Source organism: Acyrthosiphon pisum, chromosome A1 (assembly GCF_005508785.2).
Source record: "Acyrthosiphon pisum isolate AL4f chromosome A1, pea_aphid_22Mar2018_4r6ur, whole genome shotgun sequence".
In the NCBI taxonomy this organism is placed as follows: Eukaryota; Metazoa; Arthropoda; class Insecta; order Hemiptera; family Aphididae; genus Acyrthosiphon; species Acyrthosiphon pisum.
In genome coordinates this window covers 20,199,822-20,223,252 of record NC_042494.1, presented here as the reverse complement: position 1 = coordinate 20,223,252, position 23,431 = coordinate 20,199,822, and the positions used below count along the sequence as shown (strand labels likewise).

The 23,431-nt window shown below is 31.5% G+C and overlaps 2 protein-coding genes across 5 annotated transcripts in view; one reads left to right on the top strand and one right to left on the bottom strand.

The window, feature by feature from the left end:
* LOC100167413 overlaps positions 1–9,507 on the top strand; it is a 16,270-nt gene extending 6,763 nt beyond the window's left edge. For 2 of the 4 annotated variants that reach the window (XM_003244347.4, XM_008184681.3), the window contains exons 3-7: positions 2,172–2,250; positions 5,064–5,154; positions 6,082–6,212; positions 8,277–8,409; positions 8,485–9,507. In XM_003244347.4, the coding sequence (XP_003244395.1) occupies positions 2,176–2,250; positions 5,064–5,154; positions 6,082–6,212; positions 8,277–8,409; positions 8,485–8,837 (783 nt within the window). In that variant the 5' untranslated portion in view covers positions 2,172–2,175 and the 3' untranslated portion in view covers positions 8,838–9,507. Of the gene's footprint in view, positions 1–1,767; positions 1,885–1,945; positions 2,251–5,063; positions 5,155–6,081; positions 6,213–8,276; positions 8,410–8,484 lie in introns of those variants that run through there. The other 2 variants (XM_008184682.3, XM_001949091.5) reach the window with 2 other exon arrangements.
* A 220-nt stretch (positions 9,508–9,727) lies between these two features.
* LOC100573659 (odorant receptor 46a-like) lies at positions 9,728–23,425 on the bottom strand. Its single transcript, XM_029486790.1, has 7 exons — positions 23,369–23,425; positions 14,884–15,662; positions 12,769–12,850; positions 12,053–12,152; positions 11,402–11,521; positions 11,155–11,313; positions 9,728–10,394 (listed from the first exon to the last, which is right to left on the bottom strand). Exons 2-7 carry the CDS (start codon positions 15,506–15,508, stop codon positions 10,350–10,352), a joined length of 1,131 nt encoding a protein of 376 aa, XP_029342650.1. The 5' UTR covers positions 15,509–15,662; positions 23,369–23,425; the 3' UTR covers positions 9,728–10,349.
* Positions 23,426–23,431: the final 6 nt, after the last annotated feature.

The window sequence follows — 23,431 nt, the reverse complement described above, 5'->3', positions numbered from 1 at the left end:
CGTTTTGTCTATTTCGCGCGTGGGCCAGAGAGAGAAAACGAATAGTGCGCTGACATCCTCTTAAAAAAAAATCTATCTGAGAAAACATAATTTCATAATATAACTAAAAATATCTGTGTATACTCCGACGATAATAATATCAACGTCATATCTCTTTTTATTCCTGGTATCTCTATCGGTAACTCATTTCTCACGTCCTAATAATGAAACATAAATTATGATTATAATGGTATTGCTAACACGGTTATTCTTTATAATATATTATGCATTATCGACAAGTGCAGACTGCAGACTGCAGACGTCTGCCCCCGCAAAGAATAACAACGATTATAATAAGCATATGAAATATTAAAATTTTATATTTTTATGGTTTATAATAAAACCGACGTCGCTGTTCATTTTACACAAACAATTTTATTATTTTCTAACTGATAATTAACTATTACTTGGTTTTGGCTAGAAAATAAAAAAAATAATGGAAAGCATTGACCGTTGTTTTCACCTCAACACGTCTAAATGTCAACGCCCACGCGATAAACACCACCTGCAAACAAAGTAGGTTTGACATTTTTAAAGACGCGTTCGTCTGACAGGACGAAGGTTCGGTTTCGGAAATTGATAGACTACCTAGTACCCACGTTTTAAAAAAAAAATAACCAAACGACCCTCTCCTAGACCCCGACCAAACCGTGTACGAGCGTGTGTGCTTCTCTTTCCGGGGGGGGGGGGGGGTGTATAATCCATCAGAGATTATATTATTTTGTATAATAAATAATAACGTTATAATAATATATAACGCGTGGTCTCGGTGGCGCCGAGCCGAACAACATAATATATTATACTGATTGTACGGACGGTCGTCTGGCATACCTTAATAAAATACGACCGTGTGTGTTTGCGTTTAAGTATTTTCTGTACGTACCTACACTACAACACGACGATTGCTTTTGTGTCGACATAACATAATGGTTCCCAAACTGGTCAAATCTGATACTCTATAGTCTATACACACAATATATACGTATATAATATATTATGTATAGTGTATACTAATATTATCATTTCGATTTGTTTATGCGTGTGTGGCGAAAACAAACGGCCGATAAACTATTTTATTATTACACGACGCGTTTAATACCATTGATTATTATACATTATACACATAATAATATATTGTATAATGTAAAATAATCAATGTGCTGTGGTTGTTCGATGGTAATACGTATAATATTATGACTTTGTCTTGACGTTTGTCATTTGTCCAGGACACACGCGATGAAGGCCGTTTGCATAAGAGAGCAGACCGCGACTTTTATTATAATATTCTAGTCACACCGCGCGGTTTCCGACAATAGATTTAATGTTTCCGACAATAGATTTAATGTTACCTACTATTATAAGATCTGCTGTGTCCGCGGTAAAGTCTCGAAAAATTCATCGAAATAACTCCGACGGCTCTTTATAGCTTATTAGTAATTATTACCAATGGGTATATTTATTTTCAGTTTTAACTATATACTATCTAAAAATATTTAGATATAATATGTAAATAATTACATATTTTATTCTGTGATAACACCAGCAGCGGCTTTGTACAAATCAATAACGGAACGAAATTATCCACAGCACTATGATAAATTAATATATTATAATGAATAATTATACGAATATACGATTATAATTAATTAATATTTATTTCAATAATTATCCGATGCGTCATCCGGCAGTGGTATTATAATACGATAATCTATAAAAAAAAAAAAAATATATCAATTGGCGGACCATAGTAAAAGCCGTGTCCGAACACCGAGGACCGCATTTTTAAAACGACCGAGCGCCCCTGAACACTGCAGCACCCCGCACCGAGTACCGACCCATACGACGGTACGTTCCGTGACAAGTGTTGTACGCTTGCACCTGTACGACGACGACGCGTCGTATGGCGAGCAGTGACGCTCCGCGTGCGATGTGCATCCGTTTCATTTGAATTCGGTCCGCCGCCGCGTCGACACCTTCGTTGGTCGTTGTCGCTTTACCATATTATAATAATAAAATATTATATTGTTATCCTAACAACAATACAAAAACCCAATAACGATTATAATATTATTCTATTCTATCTACGCTCACATAAATTATAATATCGTTGTACGCTGTTGTTGTTATTTCAGACCAATGGCGGACTCCAGGTGCTGTTTCGGATGTTCTAACGTGCGCAAGGGTGCGTGGGTGATATCAATTTTCGACATGGTGAGTAACTAGAAATATTATTCATAACATCATTAGCGTAGTTGTTTCTTATATCGTGTATAATATACATAAAATACTTTATATACCCGAAACTTTTTCTATAATTCGGTACCTATTATGTTTGTTTGGCCGGGGGGTAGCTGGTTACATTTTTCTATCATGAAGTGACACACACCGTCCATCAGTCAGCAGCTAGTTAGCCAATGTCTATAGAGTATTCGATTCTTAATTTAATTGTATATTATAGAATATATAAAATGCTGGACGCACTAATGTAATATCTTGGTATAAGGACACACGGCCATGCGAATAAATAACTGCGTACACTGTATAAATGTATAATGGCAACCCGCGGTTTTGAAGATGGGATACTTTTTGGGTTATTTGAAATTGCAACCAACGTTTCTTTTTTTTTTTTTACTGCATCTGACGAAATTACACATATTATGCCGCGACCAACAACACGATTCAACGATCCAATTTGAACATTGGTTGACGCCCAACGATTCAAATAATAAATTCGAATAAAAATTAGTGTTTACGATGTGACGTCAGTGGCGTGGTGTGTCTATGTACATTTTTTAAAGTAATTGCCTCAAAAAATAAATTGATGGGTATCTAACTTAACCGGGCAATAGATTTAGTACGATAAAAAGTTTTGAATAATAAAAAAATAAAAATGTAAACGTAAAGCTGTGGGTGGGTAGTGAAATGGTATAGTTTGCCTCAGGACTGAAAATTGTTCAACACGCCTTTGTGTAACGTTATATATTCAGGTTGTGCACCATGATTAGAAGTAGGTAATCTATATTTCGTTTTCGGCCACAAATTAAATTTAGACGGCAGTACCTCCTGCATTGGTCATTTTTCTGTGGTTATTCAGTACCTAATACTCGTATACGTACAACTTTTTAAAATAGAGAATTTGTGGTTAGGTACTACAAAAGTTATCTATACGGTATAATTGTATAAACTTTTTTTGTATGATTTAAGTTATATTTTTTTGGAGCATTTTCCCTTAATCGGCTTTACGATTTATCAACCGATTTGTCGTTTGTGAATCGTGTGCATCCAAAGTATATTCGTAAAAAAAATTACCTTGTGTACTATAGGTACCTAACAAGTATTTAAGTGTACGTTTATCCTCAACACATCGTTACACACTCGTCGGTCTATATTCTATAATATAATAATTCAAATATTATATTTTTTTGCAGTCTATTGTCAAATCAAATGATTGTTTTATTAAAACCTCTGAATAAGTCATTTGGTTTTCAGAGTCACTGGTCTTATTACACATACCTTCATAACAATATAAAATAAGTTAAACCCTATAGAGAAAAAAAACGTTTACTCATTAGTTCTCTGTTTGATGAGACCTAATCATTAGATAGGTCCGGTTTTATATTACAGTACAAGTGTACAACACTCAATATTGAATATCACTCACGTGAACGATGTGTAAATAGATATGTCATAAGTCGCGTGTACCGTGTAATGCCACTTATAAATAATTTTTCATTTTTTTATCGAATCCTGTAAGTGTATTTTTAATATAAAATTCGTTTTCTTTAATTGTACTCTCACAAGACGTTGAGTGTATAGAATATAGGTACCTACCTAATCCACAATGTAATAATATGTATAGTTGCATTTTACGATTTTATTGATTTTCTTAATTTGTATAGTCGGTAAAATAATTCTTGAATAACATAGGAAAGGTTAAGGCCAAAGTATCAAACATTTTAATATGTTCTCACTTCTCAGTATTACGATATAGCCGTCCATCAGTTGTACAAAGTTGTTGGTCCTCCGACCGTCAATTTGTCTTCGTTTGGCTACGATATTATATCGTTATGAACTGTTCAAAACCCTTTTGTTGTCACACGATAACGTTTCCTATCTGACCATTCAGCTGACCTCGAAAAGTGTCGCAGTCGCATGACTGTTAAATATCGGCGTCACTAAATTCAAATTAATTGTGTTTCAAAAGTATTTTTAATAATAAAAAAAATAATAACAACCGTACCTATATGATTATATTGTGTTTGGTTTACTTTGTTAGTAAGAAAATATTTTATTGATGAAAACGGTATAAATTCCAAAGTTAATGAACGTGAAAATATGATTCATTGAACAATGTGTAACAATTAATACATTTATATTAGTATTTGACTATCACGCACATTTTATATAAAATAAATCTACGGTATTTTGATAAGAAATTTAGAAATGTGTTTATTTTATTTTAAATTAATAAAATTCTAATCTATTTTCACGTTATACGTCATAGGAAATAAAAGTTTTTGTAAAATCGTTAAATGTTATTTTAAAATTCCGAACCTAAAAGATGAAATCATAATCCGACATTTCTTGCAAGTGGTGTTATGTTTATACATTATAATTGTGTCATAATGTTAATAATACGTCTTTGCTCATCATTATACTGTGTTATCTTAGAAGCTATATAGTTGTTGTATAGGTACCTACCTACCTACTAAATAATTGCTTTAATTATATTTAAAAAAAAAATCAATTGAATCGCGTAATTTAACAGCATTAAGTTGAATTAACAGTTTATCCAAGTGTTTTTTTTATCGTACACTTCCTACAATATCGTAAAAACTATATTATGTCTCATATTTAGCTAATATTTAAACAAAATATTAAAATCTACAGTAAAACTCATTTTATAACACCGTATATTCTAACCACTTATACCTATACATATATCATTAGCTTTATAAAAATATATTATGACTTTGTATGAAGTTTGTTTACAACTACTAATGTGTGTGTTTTTGTTTGTTTAGTTAATTTGTATAATACTCACGGTGAGAGCTCTTACTACGCTAAACATCACCCCATATACGTATACATACAAAGTAAAATTGAATTCGTATGGTAAGTGTACATTATTTATTTATTTTCAATCAAAATATCTAATGTTTTAATGGTAAATCATTAGTGTGGTGTTAAAGGCCATGTATGTATCCGTGGATACAACAAAGCAAATTATGAGTTCAGCAGCTCCAATTTTGTGTTGTTAATTTTAATATTCGAGTGAATTGACCTATTATCAAACTTAAAGGTAAGAACATTTTCAGTGTTCTTACATCGGCTTTTTGTCTGTATTTAAATTTTAAAACGAGGATTTAGTGGATAATATATCACATTTTAAAAATACTCATAATAACCTAACACATTTACCATTAAAATATTTATTTATCTATTGTATGATCAACGGGTGATAGCCCTTTACAAAATGTAAGAATATAACAAACAATATTAGGGATTTTTATAATTATAAGTGTTTTATTTTGACAGAAGTATAACTGTAAAATTCCAAATTGGTTGACCTCTATAATACATCTTTGTTTCTCTTTTTATCATTATATGTGTGTATCATAATTTATAACATTTAAACAAGTGAATAATTTTTTATGTAGATAATTGCTACGTTTGTTCAAGCTTTGTAATTTTTATGTTTTTATAAAAATGTTAGCAATTAAATTATGCTCCCCGTTTAAACATTTTTGATACATATTAATTAATAGTGCTTAATATTATCTTAATATCATTTATTTATTATTTATTATATATTATTGTCTATTAGATATGATGCAAAAAGCAAATTTTCAAGTTTTTAAAAAATGTTTTTAATAATTTATTATTAAAATATTACTTTAATTTCTATTAGTATAGCTTGGTAATTACCAATTGTTGCAGTTGTTCAAACTTGAATGAACCTCATTTAGTAAAATAATAAAAGTAGAAATATTAATTATTTTAAATTATTTCATTTAATATATTATTTTCTTTGTTTTGTAGATGATGGATCAACTATCTCCAGTGACCATCGTGTTCAACTATTGGAAAAGGATTTCAACCTATTTAGTCAATTATTTATAATTTTTTTATTTTTCTATGTCAACTTGAATCTAAAGAAAGCCACTTTTATAGTAAGTTGAATATATTATAATTAAAATATTTCTGATTGAAACAAACAATTAAGAATGTCAGGTTGAATTTTTCTTATTTATATTGATTAAAGAATACTATACTTTGAGTTGTGGATAGAAGTCTAATAAGTAAAGCCTAACAATTCTTAGGTAGTGGAACAATCTATGTTATGCTCAAAAAGTGCTTGGTTCAATAATCTACAAAATATATTAAGAATAATGGTTCATTAACCTCATAATTTATTATACTTATTTTTTTTTTCAATTTAAAAACTTATCATAGATTATAGGATACTGTCATGTTATACATATTCGTGCAAAACAATATAATTCTAGTGATATAGAATTATAAACATGACTGTCTGTAGATATTTTTGTTAAATATCTGTGAGTGTATTACAATTATATGTTGTTCTCGTCTTACATATATTTCTATATATACATAAATCGTTTCTAGGGATTGAAAACCTGTGGTATTCGAAATTTACAAAAAAATAACATAATCCATAATGAAAAAAAAATTGTACTTGTTATCTTTTTGATGTGGATCAAGTATTTAATAATAGTTTCCTTAACAAACGATATTGGGCAGTGTACAATCTACTTTCTATAATATTTTGATCTGCAGTTTGTTGAATATGTCTGTCATACAAAATTAAATTATCAAATATCAATAACAACCTATCTAACTATTAAACATAAAATGTATATTTTTATATTGCATAGGATGCTGACCAATAAATATATAAACCTTATCGTTTCCACAATTTGTTATTGTGTACGTCTATTAATATAATAAATAATATAAGCAACCAATGTTTATCATATTAAATCATTTCATAGTCATTTTAGATCACATACTTTACTTCTACTAATCTTTGTAATTACCATTTATATCGTTATTACATTATCAATGTGTATATATATATTATTCAATTAACGTCATACAGTTTTTGTAACAATAAGTAATACTACTTAAAAATATTACATAACATTTTCTTTTTTTCTAAATAATTTAAAAAAAGAAGAGAAAAACATATTTTAACTGACAGTTCCATACTTAAAAAAAAGAAAAGGAGGGGTCCAAATAGTAACATACAACGATAGAAAGGTTGATTTTTTTAAAAATCAGTGGCACTTGGGGATGATGTAGAATGGAATAGAGTGACATTTGCCGCAAGAAGGTACTTTAAAACTAAGTTGAGATAACAGAATAGGATAATTAATATTGCCATTTAATATTTTTTTAATAAAAGTTATGCTAACATTGTGTCTACGATCAGAATATTATATATTATAAAATAAACATATTGTGAATCATAAATTTGGGTTGGTTATCCAACATTGATTAAATACCACAATAAATAACAACTTGACTTGATTTTGTCATAAAGTGCACTTGCTATTTTAATATCTACTGTTCAATATTTATTATAATTTAAAACAACTTTTTTTAAAGTACTGATAAGTTTTAGAAAAACACGTAAAAAATAAACACAAATCTGTTAAACCAATGTATCATTTGTTCATATTTTATATATATTATCATTATTGAGATTATTGTAGATTAATGTTATGAACGCCTTCATAACTACTAACTAAAGGAAAATAATATTATTACAGGAGTACAATATTTTTATAGTAGGTATTTCAATAATAACACTACTTAACAGTTTTAATAATATTCAAAAAATTTACTTTTAATATGATAATAGTTGCATTAGTATATTATGTATTCTTATGATTAAAGTATAATTAATTTAATAGTTAACTGTTGTATGATATTTTTATTAATGTTTATTGAACAATTATATTTTATTGTTAAGATACAATACATTATATTAAATTAAGAATCGTACTCGACGGTGTCTACTTTTTTCGGGTGATAAGTTTCAGTTGTTCTCTCCTACTGAGTCGACCATCAGTATGTCTGCCATGTAATAATGCATGCTCTTGTGTGAAATTAGACCGCCGAGTACAGTTTGACAGTTCTTAACTGATTAGAGTATAGACAATATTTAAATAAAAAAAATTAATCATGTTCAATTGTATATTTATTTTCAGCGGAACGCTCAAAGTATCAATCAGTGGTTGGTGATAAACTCAATATTTTTTGTGTTTTTTGTTCTTTTTATTGGTTTTACTACAGTAAAAAATGCATCACCTGATATAATTCCTATTGGAATTCCTGTAAGCAGTATGTACCAAATGTTTAATTATATACTTATAATATTAAAATTGTCTAATATTCAACATTTTTATTTATTATTAGTTGTTGTAGTGTACCAGATTTATGTGGTGAAATGTTTTTATGATGATGAACTTAATGCTATTACTCCACCTACGTTGCATGCCACGCCATATGTGACCATAACCAGTCAAACCCTGCAGACCCCAGTCTATCCTGTACAAGGTGGACCTTATGTTATTCAACAAGTGCATCAGCCCATTACACAAACTCCTTATCCTCAGCAAACGTACCAGTATCAGCCACAACAGCAAACTTCTTCTCAGTCTCACGTTGCTATGCCTGTGCCAAGCCAACAAAGCCTTCAGGAGTATTGTAACCCACCACCATATTCACCAAGTTATAATACACAAGAAGGTCCTTCAGTGAAACAATAATTATACAGTAAAATAATTCAATCCATTATCTTATACAATTAATCCCAAACTTTTTTTTATTATGATATATACATTTCTGACTCTTGTATGTGTTATGTGTTGAAAAGTACAAATTGTTTATTGTATACAATATTATTATTTACTACTTATTTTATATTTAATGAACCATGTGAAGTACTATGTGTTAATCATTTTAACACTGAATACTTATTTACATTAATCTCATTCATTGCTTAAAAAGGATATAAGTGTGCATTGAGCTTAGTTTTTATAATTAGTTCCGATTTTTTTGAGTTTAAGTAATGTTTTATTATCAATAAAAAAGAAACATACACATTTTATGTGTGCTATACTGCAGTAGTTATGTATTTAAAGTTAATTTGTTTTTTTTATTTTTTAATTAACCAAAACAATCTAAGACTGTATTATTTTCTAAAATATATTCATCTTAGATGTTTGTACAATGTTTAATTTAATTCATATTTTGTATAAGACTGTCTAAGAACAAAGTTATAATTTTTTTTATGTAATCAATAAAAAAAAAACATTGATATTTGATGAGATATTTTTTTATTTATTACTGTTGTGTAAGAAAATACAATGTACATTAACTATTGTAATAACTTATAAGTTATAACCGATATGGCGATATTGAAAAAAAAAAAAAAAACTATGACTAACTGATAATTACAGTTTGTTAAGATTATATTATTACTCATTTTACACAAAAATAAGTTAGCTCAACCGTTGTTTATAATTTAACATAACAATAAATTGATTCATTGAATTTGTAAATAATCAATATGGGGAACATATTATAAGTAATATTTAATAATGATTAAAAATATACTTTATGATTAATAAAATCACATATAGACATGCAGGTAAATTAATATTTATTAAATTGAATTGATCGGTTTTAATTAATATTATATAATATGTTAATCATCAAATAATAATGAGTTATTTTTCACTACATGTACTACTATAATAAACCCTGATTTTGATGTATCTTTTTAATTATGATTAGCTATCAGTGATCGGTCTGCCAATGGTGTTTAAAATGTATAAAGATTCATATTTGGTTACTTGTTTGAAAATATTTTTGAAACTTTCATAGACGTGTAGAATCTAAATTTTGAAATACTTAATTATAATTATCAAGATCAAAGCAATAATTAATAATTATTTATATAATTTGTGTACAATGCAAAAAAATAATACTAATATAATAACATGTACGAATTATGATCTTCATACTCAAAAATGCACTGTACCTACAGTAATTTCTTGTAATTAACAATTAAGAAAATTTTTTTAATTTATTAACTTAATCTACTATTATATTCTAAATATTAGTGCATCAATTATTCAATCCCATAAAGCATGCTAATAATAATTGTATAGTACTCTTAAGTTTAAGTATTCATATAGGTACGAAGAGGCGCCTAAACTGTGGAACAAATATTGCAAGATGTATTCGGCATTAAGGTACTTGTTAAGTGTGTTCTCTTATTTTAGTAAAACAGACACTATTGAGTATGACATGTTCATCACCTGTTGATTATCAAGATAATAGTAAATTACAATATTATTTAAATTGCAGTTATTGTTCATAATTTATTATTATTACAGAACATGATGCATTGTTGCAAGCATAGAGTAGAATACGATATATATAATACTCGCTAGAAAATCAGATATGCAGTGTGATATCAATTTAAATTTTAGGGAAACACTAAATATTTCGGTCAGATTATTTGTTATTATTTTTACTATCGATTTTCGGATTATCGCATATAATATGTACATGTTGTGATTTCGTATAATGTGTTCCTACTATTGCAGATTCGCAAGATTAATTAAACCTTAAACTCGCTTTTAAATTTCAATCATTACATTTTTAAGATAGAAAAAACTTAAGTCAAAATTGTTTGGAAAAATAATATAGCTGACAGTCGTACCCAATAAATCCACCACCCCCGAGTAGTTCAAAAATTGTTTTATATCGCATGTGCCAAAAAAGAGGTCACAAATAATAGGTGTTGTATGTCTTAGAAGCCGTAAAAATAACCTAATTCAAATAGGTGTTCCTGCCGAAATATTTAGTGTTTGGTACTGTAAGATCTGCCATGATTACACTATACAAACATAATATGCGTAGGCCGTAGATAGTAGATATTATATTATGTATCTATTATAGACCCTAAACCATGAGGGGGAGGTCGTTCAGCGTTCTACTATGCTAGTACCAGTAGTACATATATGCTTCGCCCATGGGCCATGAGTCTGAAATATATTATATTAATTGTATTACCCCTGTGAACATTTCCAGATTTACGATGGAATTTGGTGACACTTTCATCACTCGCTTGTGAGCAGAGTTCAGGGTCATAGCCAACAACAAAGTCTTCTTAAATTTCAAATCCATCTCCGTCCAATTGCTGCTGTACAGTCCAAAATTCACCGTGGATTTCTAGACAGTATATTATAAAATAAAAACGAACGCGATAAATAAAACTGATCTAAGTGTTTGATCGATGAAATGGAGGTTTTTGTCTTACCCCGTCTTCTATGTGGTTGAACCCGTAACAATAAATGTACAGTTCAATAGTGAGCGAAGCAAGTCCACAGACAAATTTCAAAATTGGAGCAGAGAAGATCGAATAACCACTGAGATGTGTCTGGACGAAAAATAAAATCGAATTAATATGTTTTAGAAATTATTATAATGTATTATACCAGAGGTATTCAAACTGTGCGTCGCGAGAGTTATCGAAGGGAGCCACGTCATATAATTGAAAACCAATAAATATTTTAAAATATTTTTACGAAAAACGTTTTTTATTATCATTGAGGCACACCGGTTGGGAAACGTTGGATTGTTTACAGTCTACACTCTACTATAATCATTCGCTAAGTATAGCTTTAATTGATCGCGTAAGTCGCAATAGAGACAGCGATACCATCAACTGCCATCGTTAAATCATCAATGCGTATGTCGTGTTTGGCAGTATTAGTCGCGAGTTAAATTATCAGTCATTTTTAATTTGGGAGCCGTCAACATTTTGTGAAGACTCAAAGGAGCCTTGGGATGAAAAAGTTTGAATACCTCTGTATTATACTATTATCGATGTCTTCGTTATCGTGTTTCACTATTATATAATATTTTTCCCACGGCTCAACTTAACCAAAAGCAGAGACGTGTCACTCACCACCAAAGTCAGAAATATCAGCATGATTATGGAATACATTCCATTGGCTATTTGGATCAGAACCATAGGACGAACGACATCGAAAAATGCATCGTACTGTCTGCAAATAAAGTGGGAAAATGTGATTGGCAAATATTAATGGTGATACCCAATGGCGTAATATTATTGTTGCAAAGGTGAGTGGAGGGCAGTTGCCACCCCAGAATTTTACTGCGAGGGGAGGGGAGAGAGCAAATGTTTAATTCTCCCCCCTCCCCAAAGATATGCCAACAGTAGAAATCATTAAATCTTCTAAACTACAGAAAGAATGCATTATATATTATTATAACATACATTTATGAGATCAAAATATTTTTTCCCCCCATACCTATTACAGTTACATATTTTACGTTTCTCCTGTTGCAGCGGCGCGTCTATAAATAAGAAGGGCTGAGTTTTTTACGCGTCGTCATTAATTTTTTAGAAAGATTCAAGTGGCGTAACAACGATACTAGGTGCTCACATTTCCACAATATTTAGGTACCTATAGGTACCTATAGGCTATAATTATATAATATAGGTATATATAGGTTATAGGTATTAGGTGTGGTATAAATATTTATACCTGTATATAGAATAAATTATATAGTATTTAATACTATAAATAGACATTTATAAATTAATTGTATACTATATTCTATATTTCTATTATATATTAATTGTAACTCAGTATTCACTTGATTATATTTTGATTGTCACGAATGTGACTTGTCAAATCGTCATAGTTGACGTCCGATATCTTTACGTTGTTTATCGTGCCTGCAAGAGTGAAAAAATTAGTTAAATTACTTAAAAAAATTAAGTAGGTACAATAACCATTTACCATTATTCAGTTACTATAATATAACCTGCACAATCAGGGACTTGTTTCAATACTTGTAATTGCAGGGTGGTTAAGATGCTATTAATTATCTCATCCGATGTTTATACTAACCGTTTTTGAAATAAAACATTGAGACTTCATAATAATTAATAAGTACCTAATATCTATAGTGGTATAGGTAATATTTATTATGTAGGTACCTATACCTATGTGTATAATATAAACTATAAGCTCTTAAGCGGTGAAACCCCATCGAGCACGATCCCTATTTTGGAGCAACCCGATTGAGCATGGTCCATATTTTTTAACAACCCTATTGAGCACAGTCAAATGAATGCAGCATTGCCAATTTTTCTGTGTCTGACTACAACCAGACTACACGCGTATTTTAAATACTCGTATACATAGATAAAGCCAGTGGGAATATTCGTCAATTTTTGTGCTTTACAAGTCGTATGGAAAGTATTTAACCGTAGAACATGGCGATTATTTTTATTCATGGTTTCCCATCTCTTGAAAAGCGGCACGAATCTTATCGATAACAAATATACGAGTCATGTAGGAAATCAGGAACGACATAAACAAAATAATTCCTGTAAATATTTCAATTTGTTTTTTAAATTTATTATTATTTTGGTGTGTGGGACGGCAACGTTGTACGTATTTCTATGCTCAAACGTATTATATTTTGGATTTAGGTATATTGTTTAATTGTATTTGTGCTCAATTGGGTAATGAAAAAGGTAAACTGTGCTCAATCGGGTTCCAGCCCTCAAGAATTATAGACCTAATCTACCTAAAGTTATACATTATATTTATTCAGGGTTGTGAATCAATGCACAAAAAAATCGAATGGATATGATTATATGAAATATTATAATATACATCAAACATTTGCAGGATGATATTGTGTAAAAACGTGCATTTTAAAATTCTAAAAATTATTACTTTTCTCAAAAGGTACAATTATTTTAAAAAAGTACTAACAAAAGTAAACCACTGACCACTGTCATGATTTCGTTTGTTGTTGCAATTTTTTTTAAATGTAGATATAGGATATAATATTTATCGACTACAATCACAGTTTGAAAACTATAATCTAAAAATAATTTGACATTGGAAAAAAAGAATTGAATTATTGTGTAATCAACACATTCAAGAAAAAATTAATTCACACATTACAATACACTCTACATAATATTATATACTATGCAAAATACTTAGGTACCTACTACGACGATATTGATAGAGAATTTCTCGGATATAACTTCTATAGTTTTGCATAATGATGTAAATTTTCGCAAAAATGTTTAAAAAGTTTAAAATTATGAAAATTTATCACTTGATATTATAGGTAGGTAATAGGTATAGTAAAGTTATAGTTTATTTAATATGTGGCTACATAATGATAAATCATTGGTTACAAAAAAACAAGTGAAATTGTTTATCCAAATTGGTTAGTCCATTATATAGATAATATTTATAAGGATATTTTATTGTATATCTATTTAGTATTTAGTATTAGTATATACCTAAATGATGCTATTAGTTGTAGTTATTTGTTTTTCTGAATGGACTTTTATAAAAACCTTGTATTAAATATCGTCAGCCATTATCTAACTAATTATTTATTAAGTACCTAAAAATTAAAAAATATAAATTCTTCACGTGATTTAACGAAAATATCTATATTGTCAAAATTTGAACTTTTAAAGTTCAAATATTAATAAAAAAAAATTGTGATATAATAAATATATTACCTATTAACTAATTAAATGTTCAAGTTTTTATACATTATTAATATTTAATACCTACATAAATTTATCATGATATCAACATAAATCGAAAAATATATAGGCAATAATTTCAAACGTCTTTATTATATAAACGATAATTTATTATTATTAAGTGTATCATTATTTTAATGTCTGTCGGGTAAGAATTTCAGTCGAATAACTTTGGCACTTACTCGCGTTGCCCAATTTCTGGGGCGCCGATGACTTGGCGCCCGTCCGGCGGCGGCCGAGCGTCTCGTAACCGGTGGACATGGTGCAGAACTGGGCCTCGAACACAAAACACATGGTTACCAGGTAACAGTCGAACGACGTCCAGCAAAAAACGTTGACCGTGAGTATGATGGACTCGATGACGTACACCACCCCCCAGATAAAAGGCTGGTCATCGTAATCGGACGCCATGAACCACGGCATGGTCAACCATACGATCAGCGTGCCGAAGCTGAGCCCGACAAACGTGCGGAGTATCGCGGACAGCCTGGCCCGGCACAGGCGCAGCTTGGACGGGTCGCGGCCACCGCACTTGGTGAACGCGTAGTTGGCTGCGGTCAGCGTGGCGCTCATTTGGTCCGCTTTGGCCGCCACCATGTAGCCCTTGAGCAGGCACATTAACCCGTTGATGATCATAACGCCTATGTAGGCGAACATCGTTATGTCGTGCCTGGCCAGGTACAGCCGGCACACTTGCATCGACTGCAGCACGAGCGTCAGGCCCACGATCACCTTCGCGGCCGTCCGGTATAGGTCGTTGTCCTGGCCGTACTCGTCCGGACGCAGCAGCTGGTGGACCCCGATCATCCGGAACAGCTCCACGTCCAGGACCGTACCACCTTCAGCAGTTTTCTCCGCTGGATTTTCCACCGTCCCGTCGTCGGCTTTTCCCGCAGAATTTTCCGTCACCCCATTGTCGTCGTTGTCGTTGGACGTTGAAACTCTCGGGCTAAGGTTATTCCTGCCGTCAAGTCGATTATAGTAATGCTTTATTAAGAAGACGGCAAGCCTGTTTGTGTTTCAGCCGTCTTGCAAACGCTTAACGCTATGTCCCACGTGAACGCGGTGAACACGGAGGGTGTGGGCGAATTATATTCTGACCATGCTGTTCTAAACGCGACAAACACGGTGAAAATCAAGCTGTTTTGTTTTTTGCCGCGTTTGCCGCGTTCACTTAGGACATAGCGCAAGGGTCTGTCAAACAGAAAGCGTTATTTTCACGTCGCGTGATTTTGTAATTTGTTACAACGCGGCGTTATTCACGCGCGTGAAAGCACCACGTCGACGAGCCATTTATCGCTTTAACCCGCATTATAACGCGTTCTGTTTGACAGAGCCTTTATACATACTAAAATTAACGTATTCATTAGTTCTAATTGTGTTTTAAGCTAAAATATCAATGCAAGTCTTATATAACCAAAGTACCTAGGTAAAAAGTAGGTAAATAAAGTTGTTCTTACCCAAATAGCCAAGAACAAATTTAATTTTTAAGCAATAATATTGTGAGTGTGTAAAATATTAAAATTCAAAAATTCTCATGACTCGTATAAAAATTAAAACATTGTAATAATAAAAATACCTACAAGAGAACACAGATAATGTTCTTTCTTTGAGTTCGATAATATATTATAGGTAGTTCAATTTACTATATAAAATCGTTTGAAACCAACAACACAAATTTAGAACTGTTGGACACAATTTTGTTATGTTGTCTATATTTAACATGTACCTACAGATAGCAAACATAATATTATGCATTTATGCGGGTACAGAGCAATATTCATTGGTGCAAACATATTTCCGCCACTATACATTTTATAATATTATAATACATAATATTAGAAAAATATAATAATAATACAATTATTATAATATATGATCGCGAAGTACTACCCATAAACAATAAATAAAAATAAAACATAGTATCGGCCACTAACCAGTGGCGTAAATCCCTGGGTGCAGAGGGGGGGGAGGGTTTGAGCACTTGCCCCCTGAACTAATTTGGTGGCAGGTTTGTGTGTAAGTACCTATATGTGGTGGATCTTAATATAGTGTATCCTTACTATAAAATAGTAGATGGTAAAGGTTAATTAATAATTATTTTGTAAATGTAATATTGTACGACTGACTCATGATCAATTGCTAGACTTGCAACCTGTAAAATTAAATTATTTGTGCCACTGCCACTGCCACTAATAGCTCTTAAAATATCATATTATTATAATTTATAATCACTCAGGCCTCAGCATAATATTATAACGTTATATGAGTTTTTAAACATTTGCAGTATATGTATACCATGGCCAGTGCCGCATTTAGACATTTTGCGCCGCGGTGCAAAAAAAAATTTGCGCCCCCTAAGCTCCGGTGAAAAAAAATTGCTCCCCCCTATGGGGCCTAACCACGGAAAATATGGGAGATAGATCCTCATTAACCTTTTAGATTTTGAGCACAGAAAAGAATATTTGTTTTACAATGTGTGCTTTTTTTAAAAATATTGTTTAGTTGGTAATTGCTTGATCCTCTCTACGCAAAGATACATTTGAATTTATGTCACCTAAACCTTGCTTATAATTCATCATATAAATTGTTTTTTTTTTTTAACATATTTAAGTAGGTTGTAGGTATTTCATGAATAAATAAAATAAAATTATATAAAACTATGCAAATTAATATTAATTAAAAAAATGTCAAACAGCATAATACCATATATATAATACTGTTATTAAAATAATTAAAATTATACAATTTTAATAATTCACAAGTAAGCTTATTTCTGGCCACAACATTTTGGCGCCCCTAAAATACTGGCGCCCGGGGCAGTTGTACCCAGGGCTCCCCCCTAAATGCGGCCCTGACCATGGCCATAGACCTATAAATAAGCTAACAAATCAACAATTATTATGTAGGTACCTAGATATTAGTATATTACAAAATATAAATAAAATACTTATATTTATATATTTTATAGTGGAAAATATCCCTAAAAATAGAGACTGGACCTGAAGGACCACCTGTCCCATCGTTCATAATCGTTTTTTTTCGTATAGTTAGTCACTTACATTAGTATTGATCATTGAATTCGAATTTGGACTTTAAAAGATCCATACGATGCCTAATTGTGCAGAAGGAGAGAGTTCACCGGTTTTTGTATACGTCAATAATTTTTTAAAACAGAATTTATAATTATTTTCGTGTAGAAAAATTGAACTTACATATTATTATTGAAGTAAGTACTATGAGATGAGTATTCAGACGTTCGCAGTTGCAGACGTCTTTTATTCTATAATATTATAGTAAATTTTATAATAATATAGTCTTGAGACCGTGCACGATTATATTCACCGGAAAGACTTGAGAGAATACTGTGCAACGGGTGGACAAGAACGTTATGTGAGTACCTTCGTGAAGTATTAGCGTCGCGTCGTGGGTACCTCCATAGTCCCTACCGACGAGTTTATATCTATTATTTATTGTTAACTCAAACCTTTCCGCTTCCGACCTAGGTAAAAAATTATGGTCTAGTTTATAAAATTGTATCCGATTTGAAATGGTAACCGTCTTCGGTTTTACGACAATTGCGTGCGTTCGTTTATTCATTCGTACATAATATATAGCGGCTGTACCTGGACATGGGGTACTTTTGTATATTTTATACTGTGTTTGATAGTGGTCAGTGTCACACAATGGTCAACCCAGTGGTCGAAGCGACAAAACTAATCAGGGAGGCAAAATTCTCTTGTGATATGGACACTTTATTGTGTGGGGCATCACTGGTACGCCACTGGGCGCAGCGACGTTGATGGTTTGGATTTACCATGCCGGTAAAACGATCGTAACGTTTCGCACTCATTGCAGTAGGTATGACGTAATACATTGTATTATTATGTAGATGAAATACTTACCGCATACGATATTACACCTATTACTCTACGTATTCCATAAATGTGTATAGGTATAGCCGCCGGTTACACGCAACTACTATAGATACGTATACTCTCGATATAATTATAATATTGTTATATTAGTATTACCTATATTATTATACATTTTGAGTAGGAATACCCGTGGACGAGTACTGCAGACGTCGAGTGCACTCGCTATAGCACTGTGTGCATTCGAGCACCTAGTTGCAGGGTAGAACAGTAATTGTACATTTGTACCTGTACAAAGCACTATACTTATAGTATGCATAATATGTATGGGATTGGGATATACCTTCGGTATAATTACATCATGTCATAATATGCATGACTGACTACCTACAAATCGAACCCAGTAGATAGGTAACTTATGGGTAGATTTAGGTATATAGGTATATCGATCATATAGACTAAGTTGGTATAATTTTACTTAACTTATAAAGTCTATAATAATATTCCAGTTAACTCCCACAACGCAACTATAAATTTCCGATAAGCGCAAGGGATATAATAACGACTGAACGATTCTGTTTTTATCGTTGAAAATTTTAGGTAGGTAGTAACTTTTTTGTCATCGATTTGTATAGATAAAACGTATAGGTACGTACCGAGTCAAAAAACCACGGGCACATAAATTATGAGTTCTGAAATTTGAAGTGGTGCCACTGGGCAATAAGCCGTCAATTGTTTTAATATAGGTACATAGGTATTTTAGTAATTTTTACTAAATTTATCTTAGATTTTTTTTTACTTGAATTACCTAGTTTGAATATTTTTTTTTAATTTTTCAAGAATCTATCATATTATGTTTCTAACCGTCATTTTGATTATACACATCAAGATGTCTATTGTTCTTCAAAGACAAACAATTAGATAGCCAATTTTATTATACAGCGAATTAACAATATAATATAGGGGAAAAAGTGATCGAATCTGTGGTTATTTATTTTACTATTTTTACTGTACATAATAATTATACTGCAGTTATAGGTACAGGTTTAGTTTAATTAAGTAATTTTACGAATAACTTTAACTGTTACTAAGTTTAGTATCGATTATGAATTATAATTTAGAAGCTATATAGTATTATACTACTATATATATTCAGATATTCATATAATATACTATACAATATATACATGTATTGGATTCAGTAATCATAAATATATCCAAATAGATGAAATATTTAAAAAAAAATGTTTGAACCTGAGCCTGGCAACTACAACCATTAACGGGATTATTGACTATGGATGGCAGGGTTGGTACAGTAAGGTTATTACGGTAGGTAAGCAACATGTGTATGTTTGGCAAGGTTTTGCTACTACGAACTCGGGTGGTCACCCATCCAGGAACTATTAGCAATGGACGTTACTTACTCTCAGTCACATTGTGTCACTCATGGCAGCCAACGTGCCACGCCAAGCTTCAGGAATATTTTTGTCCATACTATATTTTTGAAATATAATTGAATTTGTTTGCAATTTATTTATATTCTTTTGATATTTAGGTTGAACACCGCTGATCCCATTTTTTCAGGCTATCGGTTATAAATTATAATATATGGGTATACTTGAATTCAACACTGTTACAGAGAACAATGTGTGTGAATTTCGTTTAGCTTTACATTACATAGTACATATACCTACTACCTACAGCGACTAGCCAGAAGCTTACTAAATCTCCTCTGTGTAGATTACTCGGGGTAGATACCACATGGTTTAAAAAACGCCATAAACAATACCTCGTGGACCGTGGCTCGTTCAACATTAAACGTCATTACATATATATCGTAGATGTGATAAGGAAACTTGCAATATTATAAGTAGGTACCTACTGCAATATTTGTGCAATATACAGACAGGTAGATAACATAATAAGTAATTGTTCATAATTTATTAGTTATTTGAAGAGTCTTATTATTAAGACTTTAAGAGTATATTATTACTTAAGTCTACCTATATTCGTCAAATGATCACGCCAATGGATATAGTATTACCTACCTAATTATTGTGATATGAATTATTTCTACGTGCTACAGAAAAATATTCGTTTTTCTTGATAAATTAATTTTGCCCACTCACATGTAATTTATGGTTGTATAGATAATCGAACGCATCGCCTCAAGTACGTAATCAGCGTCACTGATGAATGCGTTCTAGTATTAACTCATATTTTTTTTTTAATGCGTTAATGCAGTGAAAAATATAACTTAATAACTACAACACCGGGTTAAAATATTCATTGGAAATTCGCACATTAGGTATACCTAATGTAGTTATTGTATTCAAATGTTTTTCTCAGAGGCGGATAGGGATTAAACAAAATTAAAAGTTATGTAAAAAAAAAATGTGTATTTAATAGGTGCCTACACATTGTATATGCCTTAATACAATGATTATTATTATTCGTGGTACAATAATGAAGCACGATACTGCGCGATTTTCAGCGCGAATGATATCGTTATTTTGAAATTATTTACGAATTGGATTACCATTTACATTTACCCAAGTATATATTTTCATCCAGGAAATAAAACTGTTTTATTAATGCGACGGCTATTATTCGATATAATTGAAAAAGTAGTTGCGTCACAGTAAATAATACATGTAATAATTGAAATATTATGTTTGATTATTATATACCTATTGTACAACCGTAACTCATAATAATATTATGTTTTATGTATTGTAGTTTATTTTAAAAAAAAAATTAAGCCATACAAAAACTGTAGGTAGGTACCTACCTAAATTTTTATTGAATGCAACCCACAGTTATTGTCAAAATATCCTTAGCTGTAGTGCATAAATTCCCACCGCCGTCCACGATAATAAGCCCTCTTTTCTGTGGATAAACCATAATTTCGTGAACGCAGTTCTTCGACCCCTAACCTCCCCCCCTTCTTCACCATCATCATTCGAGACCACCGATACAGTTTGCTGCAGTAGACAACGAATTACTATAATATATTATACGTATTATTAAGATTATTTCTGTATTATATTGTGGGATGTGCGTGTATAATGTACAGAATCAGGGCGATCGTTTTCGGGATCGGGAAAAAAAACTCGGCCGTTGTATTTTCGCAATAAAGTTGTTTCCTTATCGTCTTGGTCATTCTTCGGTGTTTGTAGTCGCCGTGACCCACAATCCGCAAACAAAAACGAAATCGCAGCAGGCTAAGATTACGGAGGAATCCAATTTTCGATTAAACTGTCTGGTTTTAGAAGATCAATAGGTACTTACTATATTTTTTTCCTCGGACGATGCCACGACAGCTATCTACGACGAGATCGACATAACAACAATAATCAGGCACATAACGGGGATTTTTCAAAAAGGGGTGTTTCAATTTAATATAATATTAAAACACAACTATGGGTGGATGGGTGGTGTTGTAACACCCAAAACACTAATCCTCTCCCATCCTCCAGCCACACGCCTCAGTCAATAGTGATATTTGTACTTATCGTTGTTATATTATATCATTATACGACCATTTAGTCAACATTAATTAAGCCAGCAGACACATAAATACGTATATATTTTAGGAATTTGCTTTAAACTATGTGAGAATAATATAATATCATTGATGATATATGTATAAAATTAACCAATGGCAATATCAATTATGATAATATTGTTTTTTCTTAACTAATGTGAGTAGCTATATAAGTGGCCAATATTATATATTTCCAAACGCAAAGAGGAACGCAGGACTGTATTCTTTGATGGCCCACAACCAAGTTCGGTTACCTGGTCCTTCCCATCCTTACCCACCTCACCTAGAGATATTAATCTGAGCTTCGATCAGAGTCCTCTATTCTCGTACAAACCACCACCGGCCTTCGGCGGAAAACACGTTTACAAAATTGTGCACGAGTCCGTCCCGACGACGGTAGCCCACGATAATACCTACCTACTCGAAAATCGTAGCACATAGGATGTAATAATTTCTTTCGCGAAACACGCAGGTTGCATAGGCAGAAATCCACTATCAACCAATTCCAATCCAACCCCTCACCTAAATAATAAAATAACTTTTAGGTTTATACTTGAGTGGTAGGCAGTGCTCGAATTGGGAATTATTAAGTAGAGGAGCTCAATCCAACAATTTATAAACTGCGTTCCAAGTGCAAAAGTAGTCAACACCCCCCCAATCAATTCCTAGTTTTTCAATACTATATTTCACCTTAGCTACAGAATTTTCTATTCCAAATTTCCAAATATAACATATTTAACTGTATGTGCCTATGTAACATGAAAGTAAATATAGATTTATATTTTATATTCACCTTATTTTTCGAGATTTTTATTGATATAGAAATAATACCTGTCTACATAATTTTATTATTTCAGTAGAAAATAAAAAAAATAATAATTATCAGTGATAATATCTTAATAATTATAATTTGTGCTATTACAGACGCATACCTATGTCAATTGTGAACACTAGTTCACAGATATTTACAAAATAATGCCCAAAACAATTTATTAAAATTAAGAATGGTGATAGCTCGCGTTTAGCTTTTTAAGGTCTTGTTAAAATTTGCCTTCACGGCTTAGAGGATAGGCAACACAATGTGGCGCTATCAATTCTGTTCATTAATTATTAGAGTATTATTAATTAAAATACAATTGTGTTGGCATTGTTATTTATTTTACAATAGTATTTTACAATAGTCAATTATTTTACCTTAAAAAAGTATATAGACCCGTCGGCCTTAATACACAAAACACAACTCACCTATGGTAAGCTAAGTGGTGGATTTCATCCCACGCGAGCCATGCCGGGGGCGTAGATAGGAAC